The sequence below is a fragment of the Nyctereutes procyonoides genome, unplaced genomic scaffold, assembly GCF_905146905.1.
Source record: "Nyctereutes procyonoides isolate TBG_1078 unplaced genomic scaffold, NYPRO_anot_genome, whole genome shotgun sequence".
Taxonomy (NCBI): Eukaryota; Metazoa; Chordata; class Mammalia; order Carnivora; family Canidae; genus Nyctereutes; species Nyctereutes procyonoides.
Window position 1 is genome coordinate 50,237,401 of NW_026575135.1, and position 26,119 is coordinate 50,263,519.

General features: G+C 43.0%; 2 protein-coding genes across 7 annotated transcripts in view; one reads left to right on the forward strand and one right to left on the reverse strand.

Annotated features, from left to right (window-relative positions):
• The first annotated feature begins 1,857 nt into the window (after positions 1–1,857).
• On the forward strand, positions 1,858–2,340 carry SMIM32 (small integral membrane protein 32). The gene has a single exon (XM_055301365.1). The coding sequence runs from the start codon at positions 1,934–1,936 to the stop codon at positions 2,249–2,251; it is 318 nt and encodes a 105-aa protein (XP_055157340.1). The 5' UTR covers positions 1,858–1,933; the 3' UTR covers positions 2,252–2,340.
• A 10,371-nt stretch (positions 2,341–12,711) lies between these two features.
• SMAD5 (SMAD family member 5) overlaps positions 12,712–26,119 on the reverse strand; it is a 54,400-nt gene continuing 40,992 nt past the window's right edge. For all 6 annotated transcript variants that reach the window (XM_055302185.1, XM_055302181.1, XM_055302180.1 and 3 more), the window contains 3 exons: positions 20,702–20,923; positions 18,390–18,646; positions 12,712–16,815 (listed from right to left, as the gene is read on the reverse strand). In XM_055302185.1, the coding sequence (XP_055158160.1) occupies positions 16,672–16,815; positions 18,390–18,646; positions 20,702–20,923 (623 nt within the window). In that variant the 3' untranslated portion in view covers positions 12,712–16,671. The remainder of the gene's footprint in view (positions 16,816–18,389; positions 18,647–20,701; positions 20,924–26,119) is intronic.

The window sequence follows — 26,119 nt, forward strand, 5'->3', positions numbered from 1 at the left end:
AGAACAATGCTGTCCAAAATAGGTCAGGCCTTCCGGGGAAGGGACTACCTCCCCTCATTTGAGTGGCCCACTTCCCTGGCTTCTCCATAGCTCTTTGGTGGCGGCTGTCCGTGTGCATATGGACAAGCCTTGCTGCTCTCAGAGCCAGCTTTCCCACCTGGAAAACGAGGGTTTGGCCAGGCATCGAGGCTCAGCATCCTACAGGCCCTAGGAGCATGCTGGGCAGCTCCCCAGAACCAAGGTGGGGAGATGAGGTGGTGCTCAGCATCCTGCCAGGCCCTGCCCTCCACTCCATCCACACACATCCATCTCCCCCGGGGGAGGCCCCCCTCAGCCCATCTGTGTGCCTGAGAGGAAAGCCCTGCCGACAGCCCGCAGAGCGGAGGCCTCCCTCAACAAGGAGAAAAACATTCTGGAGAGTCAGGCCTTGGACCACGACTTCAATGTTAGAGAGGTTGCAAAGGTGTTTCTCCCCGGCTGGGGTGGGATCTGTGGGAATGAGCTCTGGCCAGGGCGGGCCTTGCACATCCTGAGGCCGCGCGTGTTGTGCTGGAGGCCAGGCTGTGAGGCATGCGGAGGGCAAGAGGGATGACTAACTTATCTTCCCCGGTTCACTCAGCCAGTGCTCACCAAGCTCTCCCCACACACTGCACCCGGGACGGGATGGGAGGAGGGACGCAGCTAGAACTTGCCTCACCCTGCAGGTATCTGACAAGTGAGGAGGGAACAGCGGAGGCTAAGGTGAGGGCCGCCGTATGCCGAGTACAGAGGAAGGAGGCGCCCTCAGCCCTGACTCTGCACTTGCAGGACGGCGAAGGCCAGTCGGCGCCTCCATAGTCTCCAGTCCTGGGCCTCTCGCAGGTCCCCCCCCCACCCACCTCGGGCAGGGTCACCCGGTGACCCGCTGGGGCAGTCAGTCCTTCCGGAGCGGTGCCGCTAGGGCAACAGTTCCCAGTTTCTCAAAGGAGGGGAGGAGTTTGGACCAGGAGAGCCCCTCAGTCTCACGGACCGCTCGCCTCTGCTCTGGCCGCCTCCCCGTGGCCAGGCCTGGCGAGGTCAGCTGAGGTCAGCTGAGGTATCACCACCCGCACCCCACTCCTTGTTCCCCCTGCCCCGGAGGAGACCGGGCCAGGGGAGCTGGGCAGCACCTGCGCCCTCAGGGCCCAGCTAGACAGGGGCCTGGGCCCGCCCAACCCGTCCCGGCGTGCAGGGGGGCCTCTGCCCCTGCCCCAGGTGCCCCTGGAGGCCGGTCACGCCGGGAGGGAGTATATCGGGGGAAGAATGGAAGCAGGTGCCTCGGAGCCCGTCTGCCGTGCACGGCGTCTCTGTTCATAGGACTCTGAGCATTTCTGGGTCCGTCAGTGCCTCTGTGACCCTGTTTTACCTCCCTCCGTCTCCGCGCGGGTCCCTCCGGCCTCAGGCGATGCGAGGCCGGGCCGGGCCGGGCCGTCGCAGCGCGTCCCCCGCCGCCCCATTGGTCGGCAGCCTCCGGGGGCAGCGCCGTCAGGCCCGCGCCCCGCCCCGCGCCCGGGACCTGAGCGCGCCGGAGCCTCGGAGCGCAGTCGCCGCTGCCGGCGGGAGCGCACAGCCCGAGGGGCGCCGACAGGCTCGCCGCGCGCCGTCCGGTCCGAACGGGGCTCGCCGCCGCGGGACCGCCGCCCGGAGACGCGGGGGCGCCGGACGGCCCCCGCCCCCGCCCCCGCCCCCGCCCCGCCCGCCCCGCGCCCGCCCGCGCCCGCCCGCGCCCGCGCCCCGAACTGCGGCCACGTCTGGCCGCGCTGCAGCCCGGAGCTCGCCGGGGCTCACCGCAGCCCGGCTCCGACCCCGCGAGCCGCCGGCCCGGGAGGCCCTGGGAGGGCCCCGGAGAGGGCCATGCGGGCGCCCGGCGGCGAGTGAGGCGGCCCGGCCCGGCCCGGCCGGGGCCCCGCGGGCCATGTACGGCGACGTGTTCAACGCCACGGCCGGCCCCGAGGCGGCGGGGGGCGGCGCGCCGGCGCCGGCGCTGGCGGCCACGGTCAAGGCGGAGGGCGCGCTGCCGCTGGAGCTGGCCACGGCGCGCGGCGTGCGGGACGGCGCGGCCGCGAAGCCCGACCTGCCCACCTACCTGCTGCTCTTCTTCCTGCTGCTGCTGTCCGTGGCGCTCGTCGTGCTCTTCATCGGCTGCCAGCTGCGCCACTCGGCCTTCGCCGCGCTGCCCCACGACCGATCGCTGCGCGACGCCCGCGCGCCCTGGAGGTCGCGGCCCGGGTAGCGGCGCGGAGAGCCCGGCGGCAGGCGCGGTGTCCCGGGGTCCGACCTGCCGCGGCGCCCCCGGGAGCCCGCGACCCGGACTAACCGCGGACGGCGGGCGGGCGGGGCGCGGGGCCCTCCGGGACGGGGGCCGGGGCCGGGGCCGGGACGCGGGAGCCCTCCCCGCCGCCGCCGCCGCCGCCGCCGCCGACCGCCCCGCTCCGCGCAAGGACGCGCCGGCCCCGCGCGCTCTTCCCGCCGCCGCTGCCGCCCCCCGCTCGCTCCGGCGCCGAGCACAGCCGCGCACCCCGCAGGAGCCCCAGCGCGGACTCAGCCGGACTTGCAAATGAGGCGCTTGGGCGGCTGCGTCCCCCGGGGGGTGGGGGGCGAGGGGATGCCGCGTTTCGGTCGGTCCCGCCGGGGTCCAAGAGCTCGGGGCCCTCGGCGGGCAGGGGCGGGGGGGCAGCGGGTCTAGGGGCGCAGGGCCGCACCGGCAGCACCCGGCGGCCTGGGTCCGCCCGCGCCCTGCATCTCCAGAGACAGCGTTTCTACAATAAAACCTCACTGAGTTAGACCCAGTGCCGAGAACGCTCTGGTCATTGGTTGTGGCACTTTGCAAGGGGGCTGAGGGCGGGGCGAGCAGGTGACACTCTAGTGCGATCTGCCTCCTACTTCGCCATGACCCGGGTCAGTTTTAATGATCCTTCCTCCTCTCCAGCTTTTCCCCGGCCTCACTTGGTTGTTCTAGGAAGCGTTTTCAGAGCCAGTCTCAAAAGGATCTGCTCCTTCATCAGCTTAAAAAAAAAAAACAACAACCTGGAAAGGCTCCACGGAGACCTTCCTACCCCGCAGTTCTTCCAGCTGGTTTTGTCCTTTGCTCTCAGAGACTCTAGGGCCTGAACCAAGAGCCCAGTCTCCAGCAGAGCCCTCCGGTGATGGAAGGGCCTGAGGGTCCAGCGATGGGATCAGCTGCTCAGCACTTCTTCCCAAAGTAGGCAGAGGCCAGCTCTGGAGAGCACTGGGGGAAGCAGTGAGTGAATAAAGTCAGCTACAAGGGGACGATGATAGAGAACCTGAGAGGGAATAAATAGATTTGTGATAACCTTGACCATTTTCAAAGTTAACCTCATTCTAGGAGTCTACTTTGTGGGGGATTTAAAATAGTTTCAGGAGCTCCGTGACTCAGTAGGGCACTAGAGCTTAGAGAATGTTTGACTAAAAAAAAGATTTGCCAGATTATCTCATTCAGTAGTGCAGAACCATTGGTGGGGTCAGTCAGGTTTTGAGAATCCGAAGAATGCTAGGATGTTGCATCAGGCAAAATGCAGACAGGCACACAGTCCTGCAAATCTGTTGTAAGGGATGCCTAAGGACCCAAGCTGAGCTGGGGGGAAAGATGTGCTAGGGCTGGCTGGTATCCGAGGCCAGGGCTCCCCACCACTGTTTGGCCTCTGCCAGTGAGCGCCCAACAGCCCCTCCTGGCTCCTATGCCAGGAAGCAAGACAGATGAACGGGAGGTAAGGTCCCACCCTGGGCTTGATCAACCAGGTCTCGGAAAGCTAATGCCAGTAGTGTTAATTCTGTGCTAATGGTGCTAATTCTACGAAGACCTCGCACAACATTTTAATAGGATCTTTGGAAGTGCAGTCAAATCTTTCCAGCTTATAGTAATGGTAGCCCAGCTAAGCTGCAGAAGAGATTAAATGGAATATGTGTAAGGAAATATGAGGACCCCGGCTGGTGTAAAGACACAGCACGCTGCTGATAAGGGAGACCCTGTTTTGGCCTTGATCTGGGGGCTGTGAGGAGTAAGAGACTCTAAGGACGCAGAGTACTCCTTCCTTGTCCACATCTCTCAGTGGGTGGATCTGAGGGCAGTATGCAAAGTAGAGCACAAGCTCTGGAGTCTGACCGGCCTTAAATCTCAGAGCCACTGCTCACTGGCTTTGGAAGTCTAGGCATGTTATTTATCTATTTCAGCCTGTTTCCTCATCTGGGAAGTGGGTGCTCCTTCACCCATCTCTACGGGGTTGAACGTGGAATGCGGTAATAAATGTAACAGGCCAGCTAGCTAGCACCCAGTTGTTAGCTCATACCCTCTCTGAGCCTTAGGGGAAGCAGTGCTGAAAGGTGAAGCTGACCCTAAAACAGAAATGTGCTGTCGCTAGGGCTCACTGGTCTACTGTGTCCACAAACCAAAAGCTGGTCCCTGCAGGGGCAATTATGACTGGCTTAGAGGTCACCTGAAGTTCCCGAGCCAGAATCGACTAAAGCCAGAGCGATCTGGGGGGCTCTTGGGATCCTTTGATACAATACTGGCCCTAGGCCTCAAGAGGTAGACACTGAAAAGTGCTAAGGTGGAGAAAGCGTGGAGGGCACCTGTGTGTCTGCAGGCTTGAGGTGGCTTTAGCCACCTAAGCCAAAGGCCTGGCCACTTCAAATACACAGATCTTTTTGAAATAAACTCTTAGGCCTATGCAGAGATGAAATCTAGGAACCAGGCCGGGTCCCTGAGCAGAACTAGACTGGGGCTCTCTGCTTTTGGCAGCACTGTAACCCCGAATACTTGCATTCCCTTCTCTATGCTAGTGTTGGACTCGTTGAGGAGTAACGGGCCTTTCTCAGAGGGGACTTAGCCCCAGATTCTCCCTGGGAAAGGATGGGTGGGGCTGAGTTCACGTCTACCATCTACTGATGGGCCGGGTAAGTGGACTACAATGTGGCAATGGACACGTAGATGGATGTCGGGGAGGTAGGTCCACACACATCCTTCTGCCCTTTGCTCTTCCAACAATCCCATGAAACCTTGGAACCACCTCTGGAGAGCTGGACAGGGCAGGCTAAACCTAAGAACAGGACCCGTGACACAGGCTTTGGGGCTGCTCTGCCATAACCAGCCACTGGGAGCAGGCAAGAGGGCCGAGCGCATGGTCCTGGCGGGGGCTGTGGGGGCCGTAGGGTGGAAATAAGGGAAGGTAGTTGCAGATGCCAGCAACCGGGGGAGAAGCTGCGGTGTATGGCTAAGGGCCTTAGACCTGCAGCTAGGTGGTCACCTGACCTGGGCCACCCATGCGAGGCCTCGATCGTGCTCCTGGATTTCTGGGTGCCTCTCTCTGCTCACCTGGAGAATGGAGATCATAACGGCACCTGGCTCGCAGGGTTTTCAGCACTGCGTGAGACACTGCTTGGCATGTGCTGAGCTCCTGTTTGACACGCACTGAGTGCTCCGAACGTGAGCTATCCCTGTTCTTTGCCGGATGATCTGGTTCAGAGGTGCTCGCCAGAGCGTCAGTGTAACGCTCTCCCGAGGTGACCCCAGCCCTTAAGCTGCCCCCTTTGCAGCAGGCTGCCCAGAGCCCTGGGGCTTTTCTCTCTGTGCACATTCTCCCCGAACTAGCTTATCCACTCTCATGGCTCCGGGGGACTTTTCAAATGACTCACTTTAGACCTCACCCCTTTTGACATCTCCATTTGGACAGCTCATAGGGAACCCCAGACTCTACACGTCTGAGCCTCATCGTCCTCCTGTAAACAGTACATCATCCTCCAGTCTCCTCCATCTCAGGAAATTGCACCGGCATCTGGTGGCCCAAAGTGGAAGCCGCGGAGATCATTCTTGCGCCCACGCTCTCCATCCTCCTACTTGCAATCCATCACCTTTCAGATACCACTCCACTCATCTCCAGCATTGCCGCCCGAATTCAAAGCCTCTCTCCAAGGCAACATCTGAGCCCCCTGCCTGCCTCCAGCCCCAGCTTATACTCCAGTGGCTTCTCCCTGCTCTTGGAATTTAAAACCAAGCCCTAATCTTGGCCTTCAAGACCTAGCACTATCTGGCCCCCACTAACCCCTCCAGCCTCATCTCCTCACACTTCCTTAGTATGTCCAGCTCCTGTCACTCTGGCCTTTCAAGCCCTGAGGTCTCCCTCTCCTCCCTCGGCTCGCTAGTGCCTTCTCCTCCTTCAGGTGTAACCAACAGCTCTCTTCTCCAGAAGGACTTGCCTGCATCCTCAGAGATCGGTCCTCTTCTATCAGAGCCCCGTCAGCTCCCTTATCATTAAATAACTGTGCGATTCGGAGCCGAATGCTGCTCTACCTACCACCACGCAAGTCGTATGAGGTCAGGGCCAACAGCCGCCCTGTTCGCTGCTGCTTTCTCAATGCCTAGCAGAGTATTCAACACAAAATAGACAGTGAGTCTTTGTTGGATGAAATATAGCGGAATGACAGAGCTAGAGGTTTAAGGTGAATTTGCCTGTAGGTTCTTCATCTGGACACTTTCCCTTTGATTCTCTGCCTTAAAGTAAACTGTATCAGATAAAATATTGAGTTGAACTCTCCTTATTGATTGGCCTTTCAAGTGGCCACTTTCCTGGAGGTGGGGATCCACAAAGTTGTTAGCAACCGACATTTCCTGTCTCCATCGATGTAGCGCCTCCGTTATTATTGTGTCTCCTGCGGAGACTAAAGAACATGCAATTTAACTTTGCACACTTAGCCATTTCTGCTTGAATCACTCTTTATCCTGCAGGGGAGCAGAGGTCTTTGTAGTATCATCCATGCTTTGTGGATTGTCTTGACTGAGAATCTGTTAAATCGCTGCTTCACACATTGACTTCCCCACCTCTTCCTGAACTTTGATCCAAGATTTCCTTCTCAATGAGCCCTCCCCTGGATCCTTGATCCAAAACGTCAACTATCTTCCTCCCCCAATCCTGGATGTTCTGAAGCTCCCTCTCCTACATTTTCTCCTTAGAACTTCCCACTACCCTATATATATATATATATTTAATTTTTATTTATTTATGATAGTCACAGAGAGAGAGAGGGAGAGAGGCAGAGACATAGGCAGAGGGAGAAGCTGGCTCCATGCACCGGGAGCCAGACGTGGGATTCAATCCTGGGTCTCCAGGATCACGCCCTGGGCCAAAGGCAGGCACTAAACCGCTGTGCCACCCAGGGATCCCATATTTTATTGTTCTTGTTTAGCGTCTCCATCAACCAGAATGAAGATCCTTGAAGGAAGGAACTTTTTGTTCAGTCTACCCTATGCCTGACATCTAGTATTACTTGAATGAATGAGCAAACCACCTGGGCACTGCTCCATACCAGAAAAACAATATTCAAAAATATAGGAGCAGAGTCTATTCCTTAAAGTCTTCTTCATTCTCCATTTCTGCTTCTCCTCCGTCTTCCAAACCGATCAGATAACCCTAACTAGACAGGGTTCAGAAACACTACACTGTTCCAGCTTTGCTGTCCACAAGGGCAGCTGACACCCCTACTTCAGCTCTACTACACCGCCTCGCACAAAGCTCGACCTGTAATAAGCACCCAGGGAAGAGCGATGTGAGAGGAAGTGAAGGAGCAAGCAGTATTTAGCCTGAACTGTCTTAACAAACACCACTTGCCACTTCCAACTTCCTTTTTTCACACGACCTTCCAGGAGCAGCACAGCTTTTCATCCTCATTCCTGGGCTTCCATGTCCATTTCAAAGTGACTGCCCAGGTTCCTGTCGCCACCGTATCTGCATTGTAGCATTGGGAAGGCGAAAGCAACCGGGAGGACATTCCTCTTTGGAGCATTACACCAAATGGCACATATTTCTGCTCCTCTCCTTCGCCACATGACCATTATCTAGCTGAAACGGAGTCTGGGAAGTGTGGCATGCGGCTGGACATAAGTGTCCTATAATTATGGAAGGGAAGAATGGGTCTTGGTCGACTTCCAGCAGTTTGTCAATTCATCATCTTCACCTTCACTGCTATCTCTAAGGAGGCTGAAGCCAATTCCGTAAAACTTAAAGAATTGTAGTTGAAGAGAAAGCAATCAGAGGATGTCTACTATGAATCTTAAATGTTGGGACAGCAATTCAAACTCCTCTGTGCTTTCTTTACCCCTATAATCCCACACACTCTTCAGCAAAATTAATCTTGTACTGGGAAGGACAAACATGGTCGCTATGCTCTCTCTCTCCAAGGTGTTACTTGGGGTGCCCTACCTGAATGTAATCAAAGGCTTGTCCCTCATGCACAACTGGGGATATTAGGATATCTAAAACCAGGGTGCTAAAATGAAACTACAGGGTTCTTCATACTGCAAGCTATAAAATAAAAAGTACTTTTTGGTTTATTTTTTCAGGTTAAATAAATCAAACTGTGCCCTTTGACTTTCTCCAGGAAAATATTAAACATCAAAAGGGTAAAGCTCCAACTTGACTGTTAATTTTGTAGGTTCTCTAACCAACAATTCCAGGAGCCTGATAACTTTGGGGACAAAGATCTAAAAGTTCAAGGAGAAAGATAGATGCTGCTCTTCTAATTCTTAGTTGAATCTCTTCTTCTCTGATGAGGCATGCAATAAAGAGATCTAATATTTAGAGTGCTGAACTATGAAGCATTCGGCTAAGAACCATTATGTTACATAATTCAAAAAATGAATTCTAGTATAAAATAAATTAGGGCAACCCCGGTGGTACAGCGGTTTGGCACCGCCTGTGGCCTGGGGTGTGATCCCGGAGACCCGGGATCGAGTCCCACGTCGGGCTCCCTGCGTGGAGCCTGCTTCTCCCTCTGTCTGTGTCTCTGCCTCTCTGTGTCTATGAATAAAGTCTTTGAAAAAAAAATTACCTCTGACTTCTGTCTTTCTGTTCATTCCACAAGTATTGGAGTGCTTATAATTTACCAAGAACTGCTCCAGCAGTGGGAATACGCTGGCCTCAGAGACTTTACCTCCCCATGACGTGAGACAGTCAGTAAAGAAATAACACCTATAGGGATCCCTGGGTGGTTCAGCGGTTTGGCACCTGCCTTCGGCCCAGGGCATGATCCTGGAGTCCCGGGATCGAGTCCCGCATTGGGATTCCAGCATGGAGCCTGCTTCTCCCTCTGCCTCTCTGTCTCTCATGAATAAATAATCGTAAAAACAAAAAAAAAAAAAAAAAGAAAGAAAAAAGAAAAAGAAAGACCTATAGTTTGTGAAATGGGGATACTTTCTCAATACCCAAGGTCTTATTTTGTTCTTCCTGAAAGCCTTCTCAGATTAATCCCAATTGGCTTTGTCACTTCAGCAATCTTTTTTTTTTTTTTTAATAGATTTTATTCATCTATTCATGGGAGAGAGAGAGGCAGAGACACAGGCAGAGGGAGAAGAAGGCTCCATGCAGGGAGCCCAACGCGGGACTCGATCCTGGGACTCCAGGATCACGCCCCGGGCCGAAGGCAGATGCCAAATGGCTGAGCCACCCAGGGATCCCCCACTTCAGCAATCTTATTAAAATATCTGGAAAGCTAGGCTTGATGCTGTACACTTCAGAAAGTCTGACATTCAACAAGAAAGGATATTGAAAAGAGGACAATGTTCTCTTGGGTATAGAAATCCAAGAAATACTTTGGAATCTATTTCTCTGAGTACTTTCAAAAAAGGAGCTATAGTTCCACTCCTACTAATCTAATCAGCTACATTTTTGTCAGAGAAAGGAAAGGACCAATGTAGAGCAACTGCCTCAACAGGTTAGAAGGGTACACACACTACACACATGACTGTTTAGTGGTTAGCTAGTGGTTGGGGGTTTTTAGTTTATCCTTTTCTGAACTGTTAAAATTTTCAGCATTTAGCTCAGATAAAAGTATATAAAATGAAAGAACAGGTGAGGCTTTTATCGGATAGGAAAGGGGTAACAGATTAAAACCAAAGTATAAAAGGATGCTTTCAAAATCCATCTTTGAACATCAAAACACTGCCCCCAGGAACTGCCTCTCACAGAAAATTTACAAATATCCACTTGATACGATATGGATAGTAAGAGTCTAAATGCCTCTTTCCCCATCCATTCCACATACTTTAAGACAGGGAATGCTGGAGCACCTGGGTGGCTCAGCAGATGAGCATCTGCCTCCGGCTCAGGTCATGATCCTGGGGTTCCAGATCATGTCCCACATCCAGCTCATGGGGAGCCTGCTTCTCCTTTCACCTATGTCTCTGCCTCTTTCTGGGTGAATCCCATGAATAAATAAAATCTTAAAAAAAGGGGGGGGGGAGTTAAGGAGACCAACAACTTTTCCCTAGAGTCTCAGCCTTTCTTTAAACTACAACCACAAAGTGATTTTGATCAAGAGAACACACAATCTTTTTTTTTATCAAGTCTTTATTAACAATAGGCTTACAAAGTCAACAAAAAAGTGATATTTAACATGTAAAATGAACTTTAGAACTTTAAAAAAAATGCTTCCTTCTTTAAACCGTTATTTACTACAGAGCTCCAAAGAAGTACTTTCTTAAAAGCTTGCCCTAGCCTGCTGACAGCCTTCTTATAAATATGTATAAAATCTGAGCTGCATCAAAACTGCTGTAATGTGGAAGAGCATTAGCTACTGAATCTGTTGTCTGAAGGAAAACTGAAGCAGATGTCACGGCTGATCCCTTCATCACCTAAACTGTTTGGACTACAGCAATCTGAAAACTAATCACCTTAAATCGGAGAGAAGCCAACACCTGTTTACTGAAATCTAGTGCCAGAACAAGTATTTTTTAAAATATACTTTTAAAACAGCCATTTAAGTAACTACTAAATACCTTACACTTAAAAAGGCGTAAGAAGGAACTGATTTGCAGGGATGGATTCTTTTGATGAAGCCTTGTCTCCAAAAAGAATAATAAGAGCTTTTATATTTGTTCTTTTGGGTTAAAATATTTAGTTTGGGTTTTTTTCCTTTTCAGGTGGGGAGCACAAAGACTTACACCATCCCTTCCTAATGAGAAGAAATTTGCATTTCTCCTATATACAACACAGCGGTGGTAAAAGTATGTACTTGTGGGGCTGATAAAACCCATCTGTGATTAAAAAAAAAATTTTTTTTGAAGGAGAAAATGAAGAAAGTTAAGAATGGATCTCCTGAAGTCAAGCAGTATCAGTAATAATTCCTCTCAAAGCAGCAGAAGAAATGCCAATAGACAATAAAAACAAGTTATATGCCAGGCACTGTTCTAGGTAGTTTTTTTGTAGGACTTTATTTAATCTTTCCCAAAATACTATGAAGCAGACTTCCACTCCAACTGGGGTACAGCGGGGTTAAGCAACTTGCTCAAGGGCACAGAGCTAGAAGAGCGATGAGGCGCAGGACTCCCGTGCAGCAGGCCGAATCCAGACGCATTTCTGCTAGGAGCTACTCTATCTCCTAATCATCCGGTTAACACCTCTCATCTACAGATGGGTAAGAGAGAAGGGACATCAGTGTTTAAAACAGCCCAGACTAGATCTAAATACTTTTTCAAAACACAACTAAATTCAACAAAGAAAAACACATCAACTCTCTTACAAACAAAATGGAAAAACACTGATCATTCTGAGCAAATCTCCTGCTGAGTGGAAAGGCATGGAATACCTATTTTCTACTGCTCGTGCACACGCAGATAACAGCCGGTTACAGCAACTGGTCGTCTCATCATTTTAGAACTCCACTCAGTGAAACATGTTAAGTCAAAAGAGAATACCAAAAAACAAAACAAAACAAACAAAAACAAAAACCCACACACATTAAGGTTTTGAGATTTATTAAAATAAAGTATTAGCAAACAATATGCAAAAACAAAGTTCTTAAGAGTTATGGCTTTGAAAAGCACAATATAGTAAAATCTAATACATTTTTATAAGTATCAAAAAGGCAACAGAATTGAAGCATGTTGCTAGAATTTCACTTTCTACAACATACACAGAAGCAGAACAAGTACAAAATAAGCAGATCTATAGCGCAGCCATTGGTTTGGTCTTTATCATCTGCATGTGAAATATCTTTTTAAGAGAAGATGGGTAGATACATACAAACATCCAGTTTTCATGATTACAATCCTATCCAATTTTAAAATAACTGATATTCAAAATGCAATTTTAACCCACCCAATTAAGAAGAAAATCACTTGCCCAACTATTATCTTCAAGAGTCCCTATACATAAAATACTTCATGAATCAAATCAAAGCAATGTCATCTCCAATGACATTAGAAGTGAAAATCTGATTCTAAAAAATTTCTTTTATAAGGAACTTAGGATTGTTTGGCTTCACTGTACTTTTATTATGATTAATACCAGCTAGTATCAAGAAGGCGCTACTTATTAGTGAGGGAAAAGAAAGTATCTGTACACAAAATTCTGAACTTTTTAGGAATAGTATCGTCAAATGGATACTTAAGGGACAATGGTTTATGGTAACTGTAAGAATTTTAAGAATTGAATTATTTGGACAAGAACCACACAGAACTTTTTCACTCTGCCATGAATAACAGAAGAATTCTGCTCTAAGACCCTATCTTTTCACCAAAACATCCCATCGCTTGTTTTACAGCAACTGCTACCAGTGAATATTTTATCATAAGCTCTTAAAAAAAAATTTTTTTTTTTTTGCTATGTAAAATCCCTCTGTTTTTTGTAAACCATCCAATTTCAGGTTAACACTTCAGTCATAATACAGTTGGCTTTTAGAAGGTAAGTTTCTACTATGAATAATCCAATATAACAAAAGCTTGGTAAATACTGTTACCTCTTTTCATTAGGAAATGCTAAACTGTAGTCCAGTGAATTCCAAAGAACTATCCACCAGGCACAACTGTTTATGCAGAAGAAATGCCTTGAATTGTCAGTTTCCATACATGCAACTTCTGTGAGAAGAAAAGCTCCCCCAAATCCCACCTTTTATCATATCATTATCATAGAGGAAAATGGCTGCTGCTCTGGAGGAAACAGGCTCCAAACCTGAGATCTGCCCCCTAAAGCTGCCCTAGTTAGTATCTCAAGAGCCCCTTCATAAACCAATGTTTAGGAAGACTCCCTGCCATTCAGATCACCAAACGTGCCTGAAACCACCATGATATCAACTATGTTAAAAGATCCTTGCTTATCTAGCTCCTGGGAATAATGAGGACACATTTTGTATTCCCATCTGAGTGAGTGAAGACTTAACTAAGAAGACAAAGACGGACTCTGATCCCTTTAAAAAGTTAACAGATCCAAAACTGAAGCCATCACTGGAAGTTGAATTCAAAATTATCAAAAGAATCTTTTTTTTTTCAGTAAGCATAGAAGATATTCATATATTTTAAGTGGGAAAGTGATAATAATCCAAAGTAATACTGAGCAAACAGCTATGAAGAGTATAAAGAAATAGATCGAAGCTGATGTATTAGATGCTCTTCTGTAACAGAAAGTGCTTAAAGAGGTACTATCAGACTTTCTGGAGGTTCTGTGCTACTGGTAGGGTTTCATTTTTCATATAAGCCTTCACTGTTTCCCACCGTTACCCTCAAGGGTTTTACGATGTGAGCCACAGGTCTCATATCTTGACAAGAGATTTCAGATCTGAACACTTATTATTTTACATCTTAAAAGCATATCTTACTCTCCAGTGTCACGGAAAGTATAAAGTAGCTACATCCTCTTTCAGTGCTATGAGGTATGTAGCTCACTGAACTACCCAGTAATCTTACTGTGGATTTCAACTCAGAAACCCAACCAATTCTATGACCACAGTTTCCTTATATAACAATAAAATGTGAAAAATGGCTTATATTCTGATGTATATAACTTGACATTTTGATTGATGTTTTCTTTAATCTCTAAAAAAAAACCGTTAGCTTCAGTAGATCAATAACATGCCCGCTAGTTTACATTCTGTAACTCAAGCCAAGCAATACCAAAAAGACCATAATACTTTATGAGACAGAGATGCTGATCAAACGCAATGCTTTTTTTTTTCTGATCATCTTTCTGTTGTGTTTACTCAGATTAAAGTAGACTCAATTTCTCTTTTTGCATTTACCAAATCGGTTGTCATTTTATTATTCCCAGACACTAGTCTTTTCAGCTCACATATATTAGTATGTTGTACAAGTTATAAAAGGTGATTGTTCCAGTGGTATTGGTATTTTCCATCAACTTTGACTATAAAATAGATTCTAGAGATTAAATAAAAATTTAAAACTGTCATTTTCTGAAAAGGTTTCCTTCAGAAGTGTCTTCTTTTCATTGGTCATAATTTTATTTAGTTTTTTAAATCTCACTGGTGATTTTTATCTCCCATCCATGGATTTGGGGCACCCTCAGGAATTACAGAAGCAGCCACATTGAATACAATTTTCATTTAAAATCCAGGGGTGTGGAGTTAATAACTTTTAGGAAGTATAACAGGCTTATACTTTTCCATGAAAGTCTTGACAGGAGCTTCGTACTGTCCTCCATGAGATAAAATGTCTTAAGGAAAACACAGAAAAGGCCAAACACATAAAACCCTGCCAGTTCTAAAGGTTGTAATGTAACTAAAAACAATTTTTAATTACCTCAATTGAAAACAACAATTCAATAGTTCCACCAGTTCAAATCCACTGATTTTGAATACATGTATGTCATTCAACATGGATGCTTTTTTTCCTACAAATTTGTTCCAAAGATTATGCCATAAGCCTGATAAATAAAAGAATAATGTAAATAGCGAGGTTCTAACACCAAGCAAATAATTCTCTTTTCATGTGGCTGACACAACTCTGGAAGATTAAGAATGCATGTCATGTAAAACTTCTGTCTGAAGCTCGGGTGATGGTCAGAAAGTATCTTTTTACCCAGAAAGGACCGTGAGCTGAAATACATATGGCACTTCACCTGAAAGAACTAAACCCCCGCAGTGGCTGCACTTCGTAAAAGTAATAAATAATGTCATGGAAAACAAAATGAAGTGCATTCTCCTTTCCTTAAAAAAAAAAAAAAAAAAAAAAAAAAAAGGCATTTAAAAAAAATTTTAAAAGCAGAAAGTCAAACCAAACTAACATTTTAAATAGAAGACTGGCTCCATATACTTTCGAAAGGCACCAGAAAATAGCTTTCCCTGGTAGGTAAATTAGGTCTTTTTTTTTTTTTTTTCCGAAACCATGTCTTTGTTCTCATGCCATAACAAATTTGACTGCTCTCAGGAAAAAGAGGTTAAAAGCCCTTGACCCAAAGCCTTCAAGCATGATTGACTGAATGGCTAGAGTTTTCACATCTTTCCTCTCTGAGGACTGTGTTCTGAGAGACTAGTGTCCACAGAGGTCCCCCAAAAATGGAAAACCAGCAGCATGTATGGTAACTGAGAGAATAGTCTGCATTCTTTGATACATGACTATATTAAAGTCAACTATTCTCAACAAACACTGCTTCTTCAAGGACGTACCAGACCAGCAGCCTCAACTTGGGGCTAGACTGAAGAGGCTTCGGGCTACAGTCCCTGGGTCCCTTCCTTACTCAGGGCAACTGATGGCAGTAAAAGCAATGGGATTAAGCACGGGACTCTCCAACAGGAGTAACACCCATAAGGCAGCAGAGAATTAAAAAGGCACCTTCAGGTGGAGCTATAGAGTAACAGTCTTATCATCTAGGTTGAAAATACAACAAAAGCTAGAGAAAGTGTAACTTCTACAACTGTCATCTATAAACCGCAGTGTCTGTTAATACAAAAGGGGTACCAAGGAAGTAAGGATGAGCATCCAAGTCTAAGTCACTTGAGTGTGTTTCACAAAAGGTTACACTAAAAACTGTCACCCATCAAAGTGCAAAATAAAAGATTAATGCATGTCAAAATTAGAGTTCTTGCAACAGTGGCCAAAAGCAGCAAAGCTGAACAAGGCCAGGCGTGCACTGTCACTAGCTATAAAAGTAGTATTTAGGACAGATTCTGAGTAAATGACATATAATGGAGATCTGTTGTTTACAATAATTCTTTTTTTAAAAAAAGGAAATGTTTTACAAAAGATATACCGAGTGAAGTCACAGGAGACTGACTGACAAACATTTAGGTGTATTAAATGCAAATTTTATGACATTGCCTAGAAAACTATGACTTTACTTTTACTGAACACTACTTGTTAGAGCAGTGCATAGTGTTCCTTCAAATAAAAGTTTTGTTTTGTTTTTTATAGTTTCTTTTCAGCCCCTACCATATGCTTTTACGAAACGATGAATTACACTTTCTTAACATTGGTAGGACAAAGAAACTGGTAAAAGTACAGCTTCTGCAGGATGAAGAGTAGAAGGGAAGACTTTTTACTGTATACCTTCTTAAACTATTATAATTTTTCATCATGTGATGTATTACTTTTTCAAAAAACTTGAACAAATAACAAGTTGGTTGGGACAAGGCAGCAAAACTGTGTCCCAGTTTAAGATCAATGTCAAACTTGTGAACTGGGGTACAATACTTACTTTGCATTTCTCACAACACTTTTGATAGTTAATCACATGAACACAAATAACAAACAAATGTAGATTCATCACAAAATACAAATGTATTGGTCACAATTATGTAGAAAAAAAATAAGCTGTAATATCTGTTTTCCACGTAAGCTCACAGTATCTGTACTGAAGGTTTCCCTAAAATTAAAACAAGTCCGCTAATAATATAATTGAAAAGACTACTTCTGCACTATGAGACGGAAGATATGGGGTTCAGAGGGGAGCCCATCTGAGTAAGGACTTTATCCAGCCACTGAAGAGGCCCATGAAGATGAATCTCAATCCAACAGGGGGTGCTGGTAACATCCTGCCGGTGATACTCGGCTCCCCAGCCCTACGAAAATGAAAAGATATCATAGCAAATCCCTCTTGAAACTGTCAACCAGCCTAAACCAATTTTAACTTACTAACAAATAGATACTTTAACAGTGGAGACCACAAAACCAATCTTAGAATTCACCATGGAATTAAAAGCAACAGAGTTGCAGTATCCAAAGAGATAGGATTCCCTTAACAGAAACCCTTGGAGCAAGAAATGTTTCAGAATTCTCTTTCTTTTTGAAGTTTAGAAAGTTAATACAGTACAAACAGCTCATAATTAAAACACTATCATTTCTGCAGTGAGATACATCCTCACTAAATGGAATCAGTAAAACACACCAACAGCCTCATGTAAGTTTACATCAGATTTTGTTATGAAAAAGTTTTAGGTTTTCAGGTTTGGCTTTTTTTTTTTTAACTATCAGATAAGACGCTGTAGATCTGATCAATGTATACAAGTGTAACTAAAGTAGCTGGGATGAATTAAGCTGGAACACTTTAGCCTTAAACTCTAAAGATTAAAACAGAATTTTTTTCACTTTTATTTTCCTAGATTCACCAAGGTCTCTGCTTTACAGCTTAGAATACTGCTGGTATAGGAAAATTAGGCTTGGGAGGGAGATGGGGAAGTAGAAATTAAATACATCACAGTTTTGTTTCGGGGGCACTTGGGTGGCACTGTTGGTTAAGAGTCCTGGGAGTGAGCCCTGAGTCCCTGCCTTGCATCCCGGCATAGTCAGGCTCCCTGCTCAGCAGGGAGTCTGCTTCTCCCTCTCCCTCTGCTCCTCCCCTCCCACACCCATGCATGCATGCACTCTATCAAATAAATAAATAAAATCTCTCTAAAAAAAAAAGTTATGTTTCTATGGAGGAGGAATGCCTTTGGGGCTAATAAACTGATGCACAGAACAGACTTACAGCAAAGCAGCAAGGCAACACTGAACTGTGGGTGTGAATACCAAAAAGAAAAATCCCGCTTGGCGCATTTCACAGTTGGTCTTGTTTGGCTAAATCCTTAAGGACCAATTGGATAGAGTACAGGATGCTTTTATGCATCACTAAAATTCTTTCCTAATTTTACTCATAAGCCATCACCCTTGGAAGGCCAGTAAAATAAGCCCAAGAGCAAATGATAAATTTGAAAAGTTCTTTCAACTTGGCAAATCCTTAATAACAGAGGTTAAGTGCAAGTAAGATAATTTTAGTCTTCTAAAGAATTTTTTAAGTCACTCCAGTGGGATCTAATAATAATTGAAACTGCTGAGGCTAAGGAACTTCAAAAGCAATTTTAGTATTAAATGCTTTCTAGCAATTCAGTCTTTAACTGAAACTCTTTATAAACTCAGCCCCTATTCAATATCAAAATCAGTATCGTGTGTTTTATAACACCTGGATTATAAAATTAAAACTTTGACCTATTGTGTGGCTTTGAAGCTATAAATTCAAGAATGTCATTTAAAAACCTATTAAATCAGGTCAAAAGTAAATACCGATTTTCATTTCAGGAAGACATTTTAAAATCATAACCTACAGAAATATACAAATTTACAGTGACTCAAATTAAGCTACAGGTTATAACCCACTCACCTTGACAAAACTCATTCGGATGGTACACATTTTGGTGAGCTCATACACTGCCTCAAAGCCATGGTTGACAGACTGAGCCAGAAGCTGAGCAAACTCTTGGTTGTTAAAAATTTTGAGGCTGCAACTGCTGGGAATCTTACAGACCGTGGTAGGATGAAAGCCATGATGAAAGTTGCAGTTCCTACTCTGAACAAATATGCTGCTGTCACTGAGGCACTCTGCATACACCTCTCCACCAACATAGTACAGATGAACACCTTAAAAAAACAAGCATTACAAGACTCACCTTAATAAAGGTGAAATAATAAAAATAATAAATTTTTTAATAAAAAAAAATAAGTTTCATTATGCAATGAAACCAAAGAGGTTGTAGAAGGTGCAACCAAGAATACCCACTAACCTATAGCAAAGGCCCAACAGTCTGTAGATATGAAGCTACCACTAGAGGGCCTTAGACTGCCGAAGATAATCAAGAGGTTAATGGCCTCCATCTACAGTGGTCCTTAAATAACTGAGACTTAAATTAAGCTTAAGGTTGGCAGCTTATTAGGTTTAGCAGTTCTTAGGTTCTCTTCTTTTCTTTTCTTTTGGTTCTTTTCTCTTTGCCAACAATCATTTATTATCTCTAGGAGCAAAAAGCAAAGGCAAAAAGACAAAGAAAGCGCAAATGAGGAGTCCTTTCAAAGGAACGCTTGGTGCTAAGTTAATTTATCACAGAGTCAATTGGCAAAGTGTTCTGCACTCTTTTAACTAATGGAGAGTACAGCAGCATTAAAAATTTGGCCCTAAGTCACATATGTAATTGCAGGTCACAGGAAGAGACTTTAATTTTTTTTAAGAAGAGACTTTAAACGGCAGATTTATTTTACTTCCCTTGAAAAGAATGGTTTTGGTATTTAAAAAAAATATATGTAAATAATATGTGAAGTTTCAATATTAAAACTTCAACATCTATAGCTAAAGTTATTTCCAACTTTTTACTTCCACAAAGAGTGTTAAAAAGGCCATCCTTGTATACACATACCTCATACACATGTGAATCACAGATTTGTATTAGGCTATGATACAAAAAACTGTTCTGGGACACCTGGGTGGCTCAGCAGTTGAGTTTCTGCCTTTGATTCAAGGCATGATCCTGGGGTTCCGGTATTGAGTCCTATTATTGGGCTCCCAGCACGGAGCCTGCTTCTCCCTGTCTAGGTCTCTGACTCTGTGTCTCTCGTAAATAAATAAGATCTTTAAAAAACCCAACAACTGTATGTTGTTGTTTCTAAGCAAATAAAATGACTCATGGAGGAAGGGATCCTAGAATTAGATACCGGGAAAAATGGGAAAACAAATTCTAGAATTTAAGAATTCACCTGGTAGATTTCTCTTAAATCATTCTAATGTAGTGGGAAAATCAATACATAGAAGTGAGGCATTACACCAAAAAAAAAAAAAAAAGAAAAAAAAAATCAATGCCAAGTTGGCAACAGAGTCAAAAAAAGAATGGAAACTTCCTTTCAACTTATTTTTGGCCATAGTATTTTGCTGAATCTCTTCTATAAGAAATCACATGACAATTATAATTATGGACCTTTTGTTCTAACTTGGACTAAGACTTTCTCAAGTGAAAGAAGTAGAACAGAGTGAGTGGCAAAAACTAAACTTACAAGACAGGCAATACACTCTACCTGGGAAAGGTTTCCTTTCTGACCACTTGCATGAGACTCTGATATTTCACTGAGGTGGGAAAAGTTACTTGTGTATTGTGGCAACTGTCTTGCTGGATGAAACATAAATAAAACCTGGTTACCTGAATTTAAAAGGCAGGAGGAGTGGTGGAGAGACTTGTCATTCAAACTGGATTTCTCACCTATAACCCAGCTCCTCCCCACATAATAGAAGTTCTTACAAGGCACCTCTTCTCAAAAAACCGTAATTAAAAAATTCTAATCCTACGCCAGCAATCATATATTCCACAAATATCTGTTGTGTACTTACTGTGAGCCAGGAACTATTCTAGCTGCTGAAAATAATGCTATGAACAAGGCAAATTTCTGTAAAGCTTGTATTCCAGTCAAGAAGGCACTCAAAAAATAAATACAGATATAGTATGATTTCAGATCCCAAAGAAAGAAAAACAAAGCAGGATAAGGAAAAGAGAACTGATGAGGTCTTGACCTAATACATTCTGTGGTATCTGCACCTTGAGAGCAGAGCTCATGCTTCAGGCTCACAGTACACTCTATGCCTTATACAGCACACGGTACAGAGCAAGCACAGCAAATGACTGATTTCAACTGAACGCAGGGCAATGACAAAATTACCTTTTCCAATATGTCGTCTAGTGTTCTCAATTGTTGAATTACGATTAACATTTGACAACAACCCCAAGCAGAATCTACTTTTATTATTTGAAGGGTCTGTGAATCCATCTACTAACACACTAGTAGAAGATGCATGAAAAGCCTCCCCAACACGATTGTTTAATTCATAGTAGACAATTGAACACCAATGTTTGGGCTCTTCATAGGCAACAGGCTGAACGTCTGTAAACAAACCAGATTAAAAAGCGATTAATGAGTAAATTAGAAACCCCTGATTCTTTATGTGTTTCCCTTTAAGCCAATCCAAGCACTCAATGAAAAATAGTTTCAGATATTTCACTTAAGTCTCACTGTCCTCCCTGGCTTGGAGTCTGTACTTAAAAAAAGAAATGGCCATGAAAATGATTTTAAAACTTTTCTAAATGCAAATATAAAGACAGGCAATATTACATTTATTTTACTTTTAAATTTTTATCATTTTAGTTGACATATAATACCATAATAGTTTCAGGTATACAACGTAGTGACCAGATACTCCTATACATTATGCACTGCTCACAATGGTAAGTCTAGTAACCATTTGCCACCATATAACACTGTAACAATATTATTATTCCGTATACTATACTTTTTTTCCCTATACTATACTTCTCATCTCCGTAACTTATTTTATAATTGGATTTCTGTACCCTTTAATCCTCTTTTCCTGTTTTATACACCACCCTCCTCTGGAAACCACCAGTTTGTTGTCTGTATTTATGAGTCTGTTTACAGTTTTTTTATTTGTTTATTTGCTGTGTTTTTTAGATTCCACATAGGTATGAAATCATATGGTATTTGTATTTCTCTGATTTATTTCACTTAGCATAACATCTTCTTGGTCCATTCATCTTGTTGCAAAATGGAAAGATCTCATCTTTATGGTTGAGGAATATTGCATATATATCTCCTTTATCCATTTATCTATTGATGGACACTGACATTGCTCCCATATCTCGACTACTGTAAATAATGCTACAATAAACACACATGTATCTTTTCAAATTAGTGTTTAAAAAAAATACTGTTTTCACTTTCTTTAGGTAAATACACAGTAATGGAATTACTGGATAATATGGTATTTCTATTTTTAATTTTCTGAGGAATCTGCACACTGTTTTCTACAGTGGCTGCACCAATATACACTCCCACAACCAGTACACAAGGATTCTCTTTTCTCCATATCCTTGTCAACACTTCTTATTTGTCTTTTCAATACTAGCCATTCAGACTGATGTGAGGTGGTATCTCACTGTGATTTGATTTGCATTTTCCTGATGATTAGTAATGTTGAGTATGTTTTCATGTGTCTGTTTACTATCTGTATGTCTTCTTTGGAAATATGTCTATTCAGGTTCTCTGCTCATTCTTCTAATTTAACTGTTTGGTTTAGGTTGTTTTTTTTTTTTTTTTTTTTTGTTTTTTTTTTGGTGTTGAGTTATGTGAGTTCTTTTTTATTTTGGATAATATCCTTTATCAGATATAACATTTACAAATATCTTCTCACATCCAGCAGACTACACCTTTTCTTTTGTTGATGGTTTCCTTAACTGTACACAGCTTTTTATTTTGGTGTGGTCCTAACAGTTATTTGCCTTTGTTTCCTTTTCCTGAGGAGACATATCCCATAAATATGTTGCTAAGGCCAATATCCAAGTGATCAGTGCCCTATGTTTTTTGAGAAGTTTTATGGTTTCAAGCCTCATGTTTAGGTCATCTATTTTGAGTTTACTTTGGTATATGGTGTAAGAAAATGGTCCAGTTTCATTTTGTCACATGCAGCTGCCCAGTTTTCCCAACACCATTTACTGAAGAGACAGTCTTTTCCCCATTGTATATTCTTTCCTCTTTTGTCACAGCTTAACTGATCATGTAAGTGTGAGCTTATTTCTGGGCTCTCTTTCTTGTTCAATTACTCTAAAGTTGATCCTGCAATTTTACTGATTTCATTTCTTAGTTCTAACAGTTTTTTGTTGTTGTTGAGTCTTCAGGATTTTCTATATTATATATATATATATATATATATATATATATATATATATATATATATATACCATGTAATCTGCAAATAATGATAGTTTTACTTCTTCCTTTCCAATTTGTGTGCCTTTTCTTTCTGTTTCTTGTCTGATTGCTGCAGCTAGGACCTCCAGTACTATGTTGAATACAAGTGGCAAGAGTGGACATCTTTATCTTGTTCCTGATCTTAAAGGAATAGTTTCAGCTTTTCACCATTGAGTATGATGTTAGTTGTGGGTTTGTCCTATGTGGTATCTCCTATATTGTTTCCTTTAAATCCACTTTGTTGAGCGTTTTTATATAAACAGATAATGATTTTTGTCAAATGCTTTTCTGTATCTATTGAGATGATTATATGGTTTTTATCCTTCGTGTTAGTAATGTAATATGTCGCAATGGTTGATTTACAGATCCTGAACCACCATTGCACTCGGGGAATAAATTCCACTTGATTGAGGTAAATGATCCTTTTAATGTACTGTTGAATTTGGTTTGTTGACATTTTGTTGAGGATTTGTGCATCTATAAGTTCATCAGCAATACTGGCCCATAGTTTTTTTTTTTTTTTTTTTGGTAATGTCTTTATCTGGTTTTGGTATAAGGGAAAGGCTGGCCTTGTAGAATTAATCTAGAAACTCTCTTTCCTCTTCTATTTTTGTAATAGTTAGAGAAAACATAGGTATTACCTTTCCTTTAAATGTTTGATAGAATTTACCTCTGAAGCCCATCTGAGCTTTTGTTTGTTGGGAGTTTTTAAATAAAAATTTTATTACTAGTAATCAATTTATTCAGATTTTCTAATTCCTCCTGATTCCGTTTTGGAAAATGGTAAGTTTCTAGGAATTTATCCATTTCTTCTAAGTTGTCCAATTTGTTTGACAGTATTTTTCATAGTAGTCTCTTATATTCCTTTGTATTTCTGTGGTTTCAGCTGTTACCTCTCTCATTTCTGATTTTATTTGGACCTTTTCTCTTTTTTTCTTGAGGAGTCTAAGGGTTTGACAATTTTGCTTATCTTTTCAAAGAAACAACTCTTGGTTCCATTGATCTTTTCTATTGTTTTTTAAGTCTCTATTTCATTTATTTTCACTCTGATCTTTATTATTTCCTTCTTCCTACTAGCTTTGAGCTTTGTTTGTTCTTTTACTAGAACCTTTAGGTGTAAGATTAGATTGTTAACTTCAGATTTTTCTTGTTTCTTGAGGTAGGCCGATACCACTATAAACTTCCCTCTTAGAACTGCTTTGGTTGGGCAGCCCGGGTGGCTCTAGCATTTAGCACGGCCTTCAGCCCAGGGCCTGATCCTGGAGTCCCGGGATAGAGTCCCACATCGGGCTTCCTGCATGGAGCCTGCTTCTCCCTTTGCCTGTGTCTCTGCCTCTCTCTCGCTCTCTCTGTGTCTCTCATGAATAAATAAATAAATAATAAAATCTTAAAAAAAAAAAAAGAAAGAAAGAACTGCTTTGGCTATGTCCCAAAGATCTTCAAAGGGTGTGTTTTACATTTTAAGTTGTTTTCCTAGCACAATCTATTCAAGGTTTAAATGTGTATGACAAACCTCTGTATAAGCAACCTGAAAGACTTAACTATACCAGTATTTGTAAAATTATTCTAAACAAAAATATGAACTAAAAAGGCAAGTGAGAGGGGATCCCTGGGTGGCGCAGCGGTTTGGCGCCTGCCTTTGGCTCAGGGCGCGATCCTGGAAACCCGGGATCGAATCCCATATCGGGCTCCCGGTGCATGGAGCCTGCTTATCCCTCTGCCTGTGTCTCTGCCTCTGTCTCTCTCTCTCTGTGACTATCATAAATAAATAAATTAAAAAAAATTAAAAAAAAAAAATAAAAAATAAAAAGGCAAGTGAGACTCTCAGCAAGCTAGGAATAGAGGATAATTCTAGAATTTGATAAAGAACATTTACAGGGAACTAATACCTAACTTCATACTTAATGGTGAGGAACTAGAAGATTTTCTGCCAAGGCCAGTAATTAGGTAAGGATGTTCTCACCACTCTTTTTTAACATTGTACTGGAAGTCCTAGCTAATGCAGTAACAGAAAGGGAAGTAAAAGGTACGCATGTTGGAAAGGAAGAAATTAACCCATCTTTGTTCACAAATGACATGACTGTCTATACAGAAAGCCTGAAAAAATTTATTAAAGAAAATCCTGGAACTAATTAAGCTGTTACAGTAAAGTTGAAAGATGCAAGGTTACCATGCAAAAATCAATCACTTTGCTATACACCAGCAATGAACACGTGGAATTTAAAATTAAAAATTTTATATTGTATTAGCCACTTATATTAGCATTCTGAAGAAGAAATACTTAGGTAAAAATCAAACAAAATAGGTATAAGGTCTATACAAAGATATACAGCCCTAAAGAGAGACATTCAAGAGGAACTAAATAAATGGAGAGATAGTCCGTGTTCATGGAAAGGAAGCCTCAATTCTGCCAGGAAGTCATTTCTTCCCAACATGTATCAATATAGTTATCAATGCAATCCTAATCAAATTCCTAGCAAAATCATCTTGTGGATATCAACAAAGCAATCCTTAAAGTTTCTTTGGGTCAGCAAAAGATTCCGAATAGCCAACATAATACTGAAGAAGAATAAAATCAGAAGAATGACAATATTCAACTTACCATAAAGCTACAGTTATCAAGGTAGCATGGTACAGGCAAAAAGAATACATATACAGATCAAAGGTACAGAAGAGAGAGCCCAGAAAAGACCCATATAAATACAGGTAACTGATTTCTGATGAAGGCACAAAGGCAATAAAGGAGAAAAGATAGTCTTCTCAACAAATTCTACAAGAACTGACATTCACATGCAAAAAAATTAATCAACACACGTTACACCCTTCGCAAAAACTACCTCAAAGTGAATCACAGACCTAAATGTAAAACACGAAACTGTAAGAGCTCTAGAAGATAACAGCACAAAATCTAGGTGACCCATGAATATGGTAATGAGTTTTTAGATACAATACCAAGGCATGAACCATGAAAGAACTGAGAAGCAAGACTTTACTAAAAATTAAAGACCTCCGCTCTGCAGAAGACACTATCAACAGAATGAGAAGATAAGCTACAGACTGGGAGAAAATATTTATATACACAAAAGACATATCTGGTAAAGGACTAGTTTCCAAAATATACAAAGAATTCTTAAAATTCAACAAAAAAAAAAAATAAGTAACCCAACTTAAAAAATGGGTCAAAGACATAACAAGCCACCTTATCAAAGAAGATATACACATAACAAGCATATAAAACCATGTTCCACATCATGTGTCATCAGTAAATGCAAGTTAAAATAGCAATAAAATACCACTATACATATGTAAGAATGG